We start from the raw sequence: 11,160 nt of genomic DNA on the forward strand, positions 1-11,160 counted from the left end.
TATTGTCCGCTTTAACTCGTTATGTATCATCGTCAGTCTCACAATTTTAAAACATGTTTGTTAGGGAAAATTTTTCACTCGGGCAAAAGAATTAAGTTTAAATTTGTTATGATATTTATTTAATGGGTAAAAAAAATTTTGTGTCCAATAAAACAATGGTTTAATGGTATATCTTATCGTCGTTTTTTGAATGCCTAATCATGCTTGAGCCTCGAGGTATGGGGCGTTTGTGCTCATTTGGGCCGAAGATTTGAGGTTGTGACACTGAGACATGCGTTGACAAGATGCCAGATTGAGCACAACGCAAGTCCTTATGGGATGGCGACATTACTGCAGGAAAGATAGCCAAAATTGAGTGGGGGAGAGCGTGTGAGAATGGGTTGTTCACCTCGAGAGAACATGTTGCCTACGTATTGTCAAATGAAGCAGGAATAAATGCGCTTGCTCCTGCATTGCCCCTATCGTTGCCTCTCTCACACTCTCTTGGGCGGGGTAGAGCGAAATGTGGTGACAAATGGATCCCGACTTCTAGAAGGGATGCATTTGTTAGATAAAAGGCCGACGTGGCTCTGTTTGTTGCTCTGATGATTCATGATAATTTGACGGATCGACAATGCTGAGACTTGAATCTCGAAGAAAAAGAGTCTGACGTAGTAGATCGCCCAAGCGACAAATCTCGTATCTGGAGTAAACTAGTCTTCGTTTCTTTGACTTATGATAGCATGCTTAGCGTGTTGTATTTCATATTCACACATATGTATTCGAGAGTAAATTTAGAGATTGAATTTCAATTTAAACAAATGTTCAAAATGTGTTCGGTAATATATTTAAGACGATAAAACTAATTGCAAAACTAAGTTTTATATTAAATACAAGACGTCGGTATTTGATGTCTTATGTTTTATCTTCTTAGTTTCTCCTCCTTTTACGGGAATAAGAAACAAACATGAATTTAACCCTACCTTGGGGATTATAATTCCAACTGTAACGGCCCAGGTCCACGGCTATTAGATATTGTCCTCTTTGGGCTTTCCCCTCGAGACTTTAAAAAGTGTCTGTTAGGGAAAAGTTTCCACACCCTTTGTCACAATCTACCCCGCTTCAGAGCGGTCCAGCGTCCTCTTTGGCCTTTCTCTTTCGGGTTTCCCCTCAAGACTTTAAAACGTGTCTGTTAGGGAAAAGTTTCCACACCCTTTGTCACAATCTACCCCGCTTCAGGGCGGCTCAGCGTCCTCTTTGGTCTTTCTCTTTCGGGTTTCCCCTCAAGGCTTTAAAAGGTTTCCCCCCCCCCCCCCTTCATGGCTCAACGTCCACATTGTCACTTGTTCATTTCTTCAATCAATATGGAACCCCTACCAAATCCACCCCCTTCGGGGCCCAACGTCCTTACTTACACACCTCCTTGTGTCTACCCCCTTCGGGGCCCAGTGTCCTTACCGGCACACCACCTTGTGTCTACCCCCTTCGAAAAATAGCCTCCTCACTGGCACATCGTCCGATGTCTGGCTCTGATACCATTTATAACGGTCCAGGTCCACTACTAGCAGACATTATCTTGTTTGGGTTTTTCCTTTCGAGCTTCCCCTCACGGCTTTAAAACGCGTCTACGGAAGAAAGGTTTCCACACCATTACAAAGGGTATTTCATTCTCCTCCCCAACCAATATAGGATATCACACATAAACACCCTTTACCCTTATAAAAAAAAGTTTTAAAAAATTCTTATCATCAATATGGGAACAAAAAATTGTGTCAAAACTTTTTAATGTTAAGTATTTTTTTTAAAAGAAATTTAAAATGTTTTTCAAGTTTTCTACCAGTTAAAAATTATTAATGAAAATTTTAAAATTTAAATGGTATTTTTAAAATATTAACAATTTTCATCTAAAATTAAACGGGTGTAACAATATTTTTAAGATAAAATACAAGATTTAAAGGTATTTTTATTAATTTAACCTAATTCGTTTAATTTATAAACTCGACCCAATTTTTACCATTTTGCCAGTTAGGAATAATCTAGGGACCAACTTGAAAATTCTAAACAATTCCAGGGCCTTTCAGCAATAAAAATACTAAGGCACGTGTGACTGTTGACATTCGCACGTGTTGCAAACGATTGGGAGATAGTCGGTGACAGTCTCAAATTTTGCTTCGTTAATCAAATCGAAGTATTATAAACCCTAGAGTCCAGAGAGCCCATAATTTGTCCCAATCTTCATCGGAATTGGAAGAACGTCGAGTTTTCTCTCGATTGATTCAAGTATTTTGATCGGAATTCGTTGAATTAGCTGTTCAATCATGCTTCTTTCTCCGGGACACTCTCCCCGACATATCTCATCCCCCTCGCCGTCGACGGTTTCCGAGAATGCGATCCAAAATCTGCCGAGTTCGTCTTCGATTACGCCTCGGAGCTCTAGGAAACATCCCAAGGTTCTTGATGAGGATGCCTATGTAGAAGCGATAGAGAATATTATAGAGCGGGATTACTTTCCCGACATCTCGAAGCTCAGAGATCGTCTCGATTGGCTTGAAGCGATTAAAAGTGAAGACCCGATTCTAATTCGAGATGCGCAGTTGAAGATCATGGAGCGTCGTGGCCAGAAGGTTAAACGTTTGAACCCTGATGGTAAGTCCCAGACACCTGGTTCCACTTTTATGAGAAGTTTTACCTCTTTTGATGGATTTGAGGGTAAAACCCCGAAAACCCCCCTCTTTGGTAAAAGTGATATTGCCGGTGAAACGGAGGAGGGTGGTTGTGATGGTAAGGTGGTGGATGAATCGTTGTCGCTCGATGAGTTTTTTAGGCAATATACGAGCGAGGATAATTTTAGCTTTTCCAAAATTCTTGACAAAGATAATAGGAAGAGGAAGGAGAGATACGCATATTTGACGGAGGGTGAAAAGGAAGTTATGAAGTCAATTGAGGATGTAAAAAGAGATAGAATAACTGATGGTTATGGGACTTCCGATCAGCCGCCAAGTACCTTGGAAGGATGGAAGTATACTGCAAAAAATTTGTTGATGTATCATCCATCCGACAGAGGTGAGGCTCCACTGACAGAGGAAGAAATGGCTGTTAGATTGAAGGGCCTTACCAAGGAAATTAACCGAACTAGCACTCGGTTCCATGGTAAATTGATGGACTCAAGGCCAAAAGGCGATGGTACAGTTGAAGTGCTCTATACCCCTGTGGCTGGATCTACTCCATATCCTGTGTCTAATAGAGACGGCGATAGACTGAAGAAGTATGATTTGGAGGATTTAAGGAAGACCCCAAATCCATTTTATGTAGAATCAGGGAAAAAGGCTGAGAATGGCTACGGTTTTGTCCGAACGCCGTCCCCTGCTCCCGGTGTTGATGAATCTCCATTTATCACGTGGGGTGAGATTGAAGGAACACCCCTGAGACTTGATCCTGAGGAGACGCCTATTGACATTGGTGGTACAGTTGATGGGCCACGTTATAATATTCCTTGTCCACCTGCAAGAGATGAGAAGGCTCATTCACTTTCAAGGGAGGCTGCACGAAAGCTAAGGGAGAAATCAAAGATGTTTCAGAAGCCACCGTTGCCATCACCCGTTAGAGGGGGAAGTGCGAGCCCAAGTGTTCGAAGGACCCTCTCTCCAGCCGCCCAGAAGTTTGTAAGGAATGCAATAGCGAAGTCGACATCTTCATTTGATGAAACCCTTCGTGCCAGTTACAGAGGTCGAAGCCCGAGTTCAGCAACCCCTAAAAGCGGGAGGAGTTTGTCTAGATTTGCAAGAGATGGGAGCTTTGGATCTAGGTCACCTTCTGTTAAAGAAGGTTCTAATCCTGCTTGGTGATGTAATGTTTCCATTCAATATGAATTGGTCCATGTATTCTAATAATTCTATCTTTAAACCCTTTCCTTAAATCACTTATATTTTATAACATTTTCGATGTCGATGTAAAGAGGTTGCTAAATTTGTTGGATTCTAGACAACAAATGAACCGACCATGTGATAGCCTGAAATCTTATAATGTGACTGCTCCGATCCATTTCTGCACATACATTTGTTTCAACTTCCAGCTGATGATTAAATTAACTGATATTGTTAACCTTTTACACTGCACTGGATTTCATCGTTCATGAAATGTATGTTTGAGTATTGTAGTTGAATGCAGGGAATTTTCTGCTGAGGACCGGTGTATGAACACGAAGTACGATTGTCGCTAGTCAAGGCGACATACTATCAGTCACTGATTCAAGGATTATTAGAATAGTTTCTGGCTGTAGACTCAACTTGTATTACATATTTCTGTGCTTAATGGATGACAGAAAGAATCTTCCCTCTGAAGTTATAAGGTAGCGTAAAATGTGAAGGAGAGCATTTGATTATTGAAGAAGTTGTACAGTATCTCACTCTGCAGTGAACTTCACAAAAGTAAGTTCTGGGGATTGAGAAAATGCTGCGAGAAAGCAAGCGCCGCCCTCTTTCCAAAGCATTCTCCCGAGCTTTCAGAAGCCGTGCCGTCATGGGTGTGCTGGCGTTTACCATGTAACTTCTTCCTCAATTCACCTCTTTCTCATTATTATTTTAACTCTTTGCTGATTTCTTCTGATTATCTTTTGCAGGTTTTGGTTCTCCGTCAGATCTGATTCACCTACTCAAATGCAAAAATTATAATATATGAATGGATACAAAAGGAAAGCGACGAAGAGAGCCCAAATTGTGGTTCACATAACAGCGAAAGAGGGAGAAAGCCAAGCTTATTCTAATGGCCGAGGCGTTTTAGAAGTTCAAGAATTCAACTTTTCAGCAATCGAGAACGTTTTTGAAGCCTTAAAATATGGGTATGGAGATTACACTCGTGTGCATTTGACTTTTGACTTGGAAGGAATAAAAACTGCACGAATGTATGTGGACAAACTTGTACAATTCCCCTCTTTTCCCCTCTTTTCTCTCTTCCGTTTTCCTCATTTTGCACTGGTTTATGGATTCTAGGATCTTTAGATGTACTTATTTCTTCGATTCCTGAAATGGGTGCTTACCATTTATGGCCATAAGAAGGCGTAACGTTACTCGCTATCGGAATTTGCTTCAGTTCAAAGATTTCCCAACTCGCTCAGCTCTCAGAAACTTTCATAAATTCTGGTTTGAAGGTCTATTAGGAACTATGTTGATGGCAGTGATCAGCCCCAAAGTCAGCTCAGTGGCCTCTAGTCCTTTCACTTCACCGAATATCGGGGTTTTGCTCAAGATCAAGATCATTTCATGGTTGGGTTCACTTTTTTTGAGATTATATTGCTTCGTCTTTCATTTCGCTTTTGATTTCTGATAAGTGGATGATGTCTCAGGAGCCAAGAAACTGGTTTGCCTGTTTCTATACGGATTCGAGTTGGTGATAGAACCTTCAACTTGCACAAGGTAAAGATGAATCTGGAGGATTTTTGGGAAATACATCAATGGATAGTACTCTTTATATTCATATTCAATTAAGCAAGACTGTTGTTTTTTTGTTTTTGCAGCATCCTCTCCTGTCCAAGAGTGGATACTTCCAGAAAAGGCTAAATGAATCGACCGAGTATGAGCTCCCATCGGACTTTCCCGGTGGCCCAGAAACCTTTGAATTACTTGCACTCTTCATCTATGGCTCCTCTACTCTTGTTGATCCTTTTAACGTAGCAGCCCTCCGATGTGCTGCGGAGTTTCTTGAAATGACAGATGATTACTATTCCGGTAACCTTTGCGAGCGATTCGATATCTATTTAAACCAAGTGGTCTTCCAAAGCTGGGACGATACACTAATCATACTCCAAAAGTGCCAACAATTGCTTCCCTGGTCCGAGGAGCTGTTAATTGTAAGCCGATGCATCGAATCTCTTGCCTTCATGGCTTGCATGGAGATTCTAGACCCCGAGAAAAGGCGAGACCAACCAGTCATTACAATGGATGCATTGGCCAGTCAGGTTTGGAGCTGTGAAATAGTGAAAGAAATCTTGTGCCAAGATCTTTGGATCAAGGACCTCATTGCTCTACCATTTGAATTCTTCAAAAGAGTTGTGGGATCCTTGAGAAGACAAGGTATGAAAGAAAAATACGTGAGCCCGATCATCGTTTTCTACGCTAACAAATGGATTCTTTCGCAAAAAACGCGCCAGTTCTGGGAGAGTACTGATGAGAAAGTTGTAGATGATGATGAAGCAAGTGAGAAGGTTATGTTTATCTTGCAAGGTCTTCTTGATCTTCTCCCTATGGGACAGAGGACCAGTAGAGTGGTTCCTGTAGGCTTTTACTTTGCATTACTTTCAAAATCACTTGAAATTGGTCTCAAAAGTAACAGCCTGCAGAAACTACAAGACCAGATTGCATCAGTATTACACTTTGCCCAAGTCGAAGACTTCCTCCTACCGAAAACCGGGTCGGACTCGGTTTCTTCCAGCGTCGAGTTAGCTACAATGGAGAAGATATTAGAGTCCTTTGTATCTTCTAACATGAAGATGAATCATAACCATTCAGGAAGCAACTCACTCGTGGCTGAGTTGTGGGATGAGTATCTAACCTTCATAGCTCCCGATCCGAAACTCGGACAAAAACGATTTGTGGAACTTATCGAAAAAGTGCCTGCTTCGTGGCGAGAGAATCACAACCACCTTTATTGGGCAGTAAACACATTCCTGCAGGTAAATCTTATCTGTTCTCTTCTTCATGAAATGCTTTTTGAAATGTGGTTTAGATCCATTAGCTCATCTATTTTGTTTTGCAGGCACAGACACAACTGTCCCAAGAGGAAAAATGGGCTGTCTGTAAGTATCTCAACTGCCAGAAGCTATCACAAGAGGCGTGCATCGAGGCTGTTCAAAACGAGTTGATGCCGCTCCGTCTGATAGTTCAAGCGCTTTTCGTTCAGCAATTGAATACTCAACAGGCGTTCAAAGAGTGTTCGAGTTCATTTAGATTTGCACCTTATGGAGAATTCTCAGGGAGTCTTTCAAGCTCTAGATATCTGAACTCGAACAGCCAGAATCTACGAGACAGTCCTTATACAGATGGAGCTGATCCAAGCCGAAGAACGTTAAGCTTCTTGCTACAGAAGGACCATGTGATGCAGGCACATGAATCCTCGAGAAAGGAGTACGAGTCGACAAGTTTCCGAATCCAGAATCTCGAACAAGAGTTGGTTTCCTTGAAGAAGAGCGTCCAGTGGCAGACAATATCAAAGAAAACAGATACAATGTCAAGCAGTAAAGCAGAAGGAAGAACAAAACTAACTGATGTGGAAAGTAGATACTCCAGCAAGAAAAGGAACACACATGAACAAGTGACAGGGTGCATTGGTTCGGTTAACTTTTCTGCTCAAAGAAACTATGCAAGTCGTCTGTTTAAGATCTTCAGCGGAATTCGTCTATTTGGGGGTCAGAAACAGAAAACAAAATCGGGGTTTCCCGTCCTTTGGCGTAGGTCGATATATCAGATCAACCATCGACTCGACTTGTAAATGAGAACGCAAACTGGTTCGTAGAAACCAGTTATGGAGACTATAACTTCCTGTAAACTCTAGTATGTTAAAGAAGTACAGAAAGTATCAGTGATAGTAGTAATCATTCAAAGTACTCAGTTCAAACATCTATACTTCAACTGTTCACCACCAAAGGTCACCAAATAAACCAAGTAGTGAGCTCCAAAAGTCATCTACTCTCTATATTACTGCCCTATGGATATGCCATTGCCATAGTCGTGCCAATCGAGACTTTTCGTTCCCCAAACCACTCGAGAGGCTCTAGAAAAGGTCGAAACCAGAAGCTTGAAAAGTAGCTAACAACAACCTTTTTTATGTCGTCGACATAGATCAGTTATTATGCAATGTTTGTTACATGAGAAGGGTTTTGGACTTGCTTGTCTAGGGCAATGTTGCTTATGGCCGCGTACTCAAGCCACGCTCGAGCATTCTATGTTAATGTCATGTAATTAGGTTTGTTGTTTATATAATATGTTATAGGGGAACCAATTAGTTATCAAACCTCTCTCGACTAAGCGTGTATACTCCCTTGTCCATATATTTTAATGTAATCGACATTTTCAATAAGTTCTTTCAAAATGTTCTCTCATTTTCTCACAATTTTCTTATAAAACGACGGTAGAGAGGTTAATGACTATCTCAAAAGTATTTGTGAAGTTCGATTTTTGTTCGCTAGGTTAGAATAAATGCTACATAATCATTATCCCTTGAGTTTCGTTTTAACAGGTTCATAAATCAGGAAAATAGGTTCAGATTCAGTAGCGAAAGGAAGGGGCAAGCAATGGAATAGCTTGACATACGTAATGCATTGTATGTCCCATAATAGGTCCCATTCATTCTTCCTTCTAGCCTTTCTTTCCCGGGATTCGATGACTATTCATAGCTATTTATTACCTTGACACCAAAGACGAGTTTGACCCAATGCTTGATTTCTGTCCTAGTGGATCCCGATTTGACATTAGAAGTATATTTCTTTAACTGACTCCACCGAAACCCTGAGCTACTGAACCAGAACCGGTTTACAAACAGACAATCTAAACAAAAGAGTGGACTCTTCTAGTGCGTACCGTGGGTGACAACCTGCTTCACTATCTCCTTTATGTACTTTTTTCTGTACTCTTCTTTCCTTACTGTAAAGTCTCATTCTGGGTTCTTACAGTTCCTTCCCTTTGTTTCGGAAGAAAATGAGGATCCGGACAAAATCGATGACCGTCTTACCAAAGAAGACTTCTGACCAACCTGACCCGATATGCTATTCCTTTGTTTGTGCATTTATTGTGTGTTATTCAAACACAGTAAAGAGGGGCAAAATCGCCTGCTCCCGTTTATGTGACGAACCAAACAACCTTAGGTCCGCGCATCAATATTTAGCTTCCTTCCCGAATTGTTGTTCTAAAAGATAAAATAACAGTATTTAAAATTTCAGTTACCAACCAAGTCGACAAGTCAAGATGGCCGAGTTGGTCTAAGGCGCCAGTTTCAGGTACTGGTCCGAAAGGGCATGGGTTCGAATCCCATTCTTGACAACTTTTTACCAACTTTTTTTTTGTTCTCCAATTTTCATTGTTTTTTAATAAAAATTCATTTATTAAATATCATTTTGTGTCCTAATATTAATAAAAATGTACTTATCTTAACTAAAATATCTATCTACCATTAGCATATTAACAGACATATGTGAAGTTAGAAAGCAAAGAAGCACTCCAACTAAACAGAGTCTAATTAGGGTTAGACGGGTTAGCCTCGTTAATTGTTCCAGCCTTAAGAAACTCATCTTGGCCTCAAAATTGTCTTCAAATAAGCGAGAATGACCATACGGTATGACATGATTATGGTTGCAGCCTCGATCTTTCTAACTTTTAGAACAAAACACGTTCATCAAAACATAAAATTGTACCTTACACGAACAGATAGGTTTATAATACAACAAATCTTAACAAAATTCTCTCTTTGAAGCAAAGAGATTCGTTTATTGATACAATGGAAAACAATGTTCCACAAATACAATCATGAATGATAAGCAAAGAAGCACTCTATCTTTACAAAAATAGGTATAAAGAAAAGCAAACACTAACACTCTCACGTATGAATCAAAAGATAAACTATGAAATTTGCGAAGAACAAACAGAAAACAGGGGAGCTGATTATACTCTGTTTTCTACTTTAGCAGTGTGGGGAGAGATGTTGTGTGGGAACTTGTTGGAGTTGGATCTCCTTCTCTTGATCACAATGAACCATGTAATAGCTTCCAGCACCAACGCCACAGCGCCCAGCAAGATGATCACTCCGCTGTAAGCCCGTCTCCATTTATTGTCGGGGCTCAAGATTTTGAAGCCTTCGAACACATTGATGATGCTCATGATGATCACGCTGTATCCCATGGAGTGATGGTAAATGTTCCAGTAGATTCTGTACTTATGATCCTTCTTCGGCCTCAAAAGCAGAGCGAATACCTGAACACTTCCCAACACGAACAGAGCAATCCCAATGTTACGATGGGTGTTGTACTGAACCGCTGCCGACTCGCCGCCGAGTTTGATTCCGGTGGCCCAGCCGGCAACTCCCACGGCGTAGGCGGAGGTCTGGCAGGCCACGTGAAGGTAAAACCAGGCTGGATCTGCCGCCTTGAACACCTTCAAATACCTTGCGAAAATGGCTCCCATTGGCATCAAAGTCCCCCAGCTGACCGCATTCAGCACTCCGTGAATCTGAGAATCCAAATCCCAATTGGGTGTTAGAATTTATCGAAATCCCCAAAAGGGTTTTGCAAATGGGAAGATTAAAACAGACCCATATCATCAAAACCCCACAATTCATTCAAATTCAAATTCAAATTCAAATTCAAACCCACTTACGTTTCTCCTCCTAAGAACAGAATCCACCGCCGCCGTGGTCGACCCAGTAAGCAAATCCAGAGTAGCGAGGGACCTTCTATTATCGCCAGTGAAGGCGTGGGGGAGAGGAGAACCCTGCGCCATGGGACCTTCCTGCCAGACCTGATTGACGGTGGTCATGCCGGGGGGAAGAGAAATGGTTGCAAAAATGGTCATTTCGTTGTTGTCATAAGTGGCGGAGAGTTGAGGAACCTCAAAGCTCAAGCGGCTCTGTTGCATAGTCGGAGAAGGGAGGTCGATGCTGGAAGTGTAAACGTGAGGGAGGCCAGAGGAGTTCGGGTAGGCTATAAGAGCTTGAGAGCCAAACATGGCGAGGGCATTTGGGTTAATGGCCCAAGCAATCCATTGATTGGGAGAGGTGGAAGGGCGTCGGAAGGCCATCCTGAAGGAGGTGTTGGATGGATGAAAGGTCCAATGGAGGAAAGAATTAAGGACAGGATGATCCACACAGGCCGCAAAGACTTCATTGCTGGCGAAATTATGGTTTTTGCAAGTCTGCCCAGCGGCAGAGAGGCAGAGAGAGAAGAGAAGCAGAGCATTGAGGAAGGTTTGGAGTTTGGTTTCCATGGCGGATTAGAATGATGGAGAATGAGAAACAGAGGAGAAGATGAATGAATTTATAGAGGAAAGAAGATGAAATGCAGAGTCCACGCGTAGGGTTTAATCTTCCACTTTGTTTGAACACTTTTCAAACTTTGACCCCGTTTTGTCTTATTCTCCCATGTTGAAATTAATTTATTTTTAATTTATTTTTATTATTTAAATAAGGTTATTAAGTAAATAA

The 11,160-nt window shown here is 41.4% G+C and overlaps 3 protein-coding genes and 1 non-coding gene across 10 annotated transcripts; 3 read left to right on the forward strand and 1 right to left on the reverse strand.

Moving 5' to 3' along the window:
• Positions 1-2,157: 2,157 nt before the first annotated feature.
• LOC111792438 (protein DGCR14-like) lies at positions 2,158-4,032 on the forward strand. Its single transcript, XM_023673902.1, has one exon. The coding sequence runs from the start codon at positions 2,298-2,300 to the stop codon at positions 3,822-3,824; it is 1,527 nt and encodes a 508-aa protein (XP_023529670.1). The 5' UTR covers positions 2,158-2,297; the 3' UTR covers positions 3,825-4,032.
• Positions 4,033-4,136: 104 nt separating this feature from the next.
• LOC111792413 (BTB/POZ domain-containing protein At5g48130-like) lies at positions 4,137-7,963 on the forward strand. 7 transcript variants are annotated; one of them, XM_023673850.1, is made up of 6 exons: positions 4,137-4,520; positions 4,598-4,879; positions 4,968-5,240; positions 5,321-5,390; positions 5,492-6,646; positions 6,730-7,963. In XM_023673850.1, exons 3-6 carry the CDS (start codon positions 5,020-5,022, stop codon positions 7,459-7,461), a joined length of 2,178 nt encoding a protein of 725 aa, XP_023529618.1. In that variant the 5' UTR covers positions 4,137-4,520; positions 4,598-4,879; positions 4,968-5,019; the 3' UTR covers positions 7,462-7,963. The 7 variants fall into 7 exon arrangements, with proteins under 7 accessions (XP_023529618.1, XP_023529617.1, XP_023529621.1 ...); XM_023673849.1 differs by lacking the exon at positions 4,137-4,520 and having other exon boundaries at positions 4,541-4,879; XM_023673853.1 differs by lacking the exon at positions 4,137-4,520 and having other exon boundaries at positions 4,541-4,879; positions 5,068-5,240.
• Positions 7,964-8,927: 964 nt separating this feature from the next.
• On the forward strand, positions 8,928-9,008 carry TRNAL-CAG. Its single transcript has one exon. It is a non-coding gene; the product is annotated as a tRNA-Leu (tRNA).
• Positions 9,009-9,431: 423 nt separating this feature from the next.
• Positions 9,432-10,982, reverse strand: LOC111792460 (cytochrome b561 and DOMON domain-containing protein At5g47530-like). Its single transcript, XM_023673947.1, has 2 exons — positions 10,338-10,982; positions 9,432-10,190 (listed from the first exon to the last, which is right to left on the reverse strand). The coding sequence occupies exons 1-2, from the start codon at positions 10,941-10,943 to the stop codon at positions 9,627-9,629; spliced, it is 1,170 nt and encodes a 389-aa protein (XP_023529715.1). The 5' UTR covers positions 10,944-10,982; the 3' UTR covers positions 9,432-9,626.
• Between the last annotated feature and the right edge of the window lie 178 nt (positions 10,983-11,160).

The sequence above is a fragment of the Cucurbita pepo genome, chromosome LG04, assembly GCF_002806865.2.
Source record: "Cucurbita pepo subsp. pepo cultivar mu-cu-16 chromosome LG04, ASM280686v2, whole genome shotgun sequence".
NCBI lineage: Eukaryota > Viridiplantae > Streptophyta > Magnoliopsida > Cucurbitales > Cucurbitaceae > Cucurbita > Cucurbita pepo.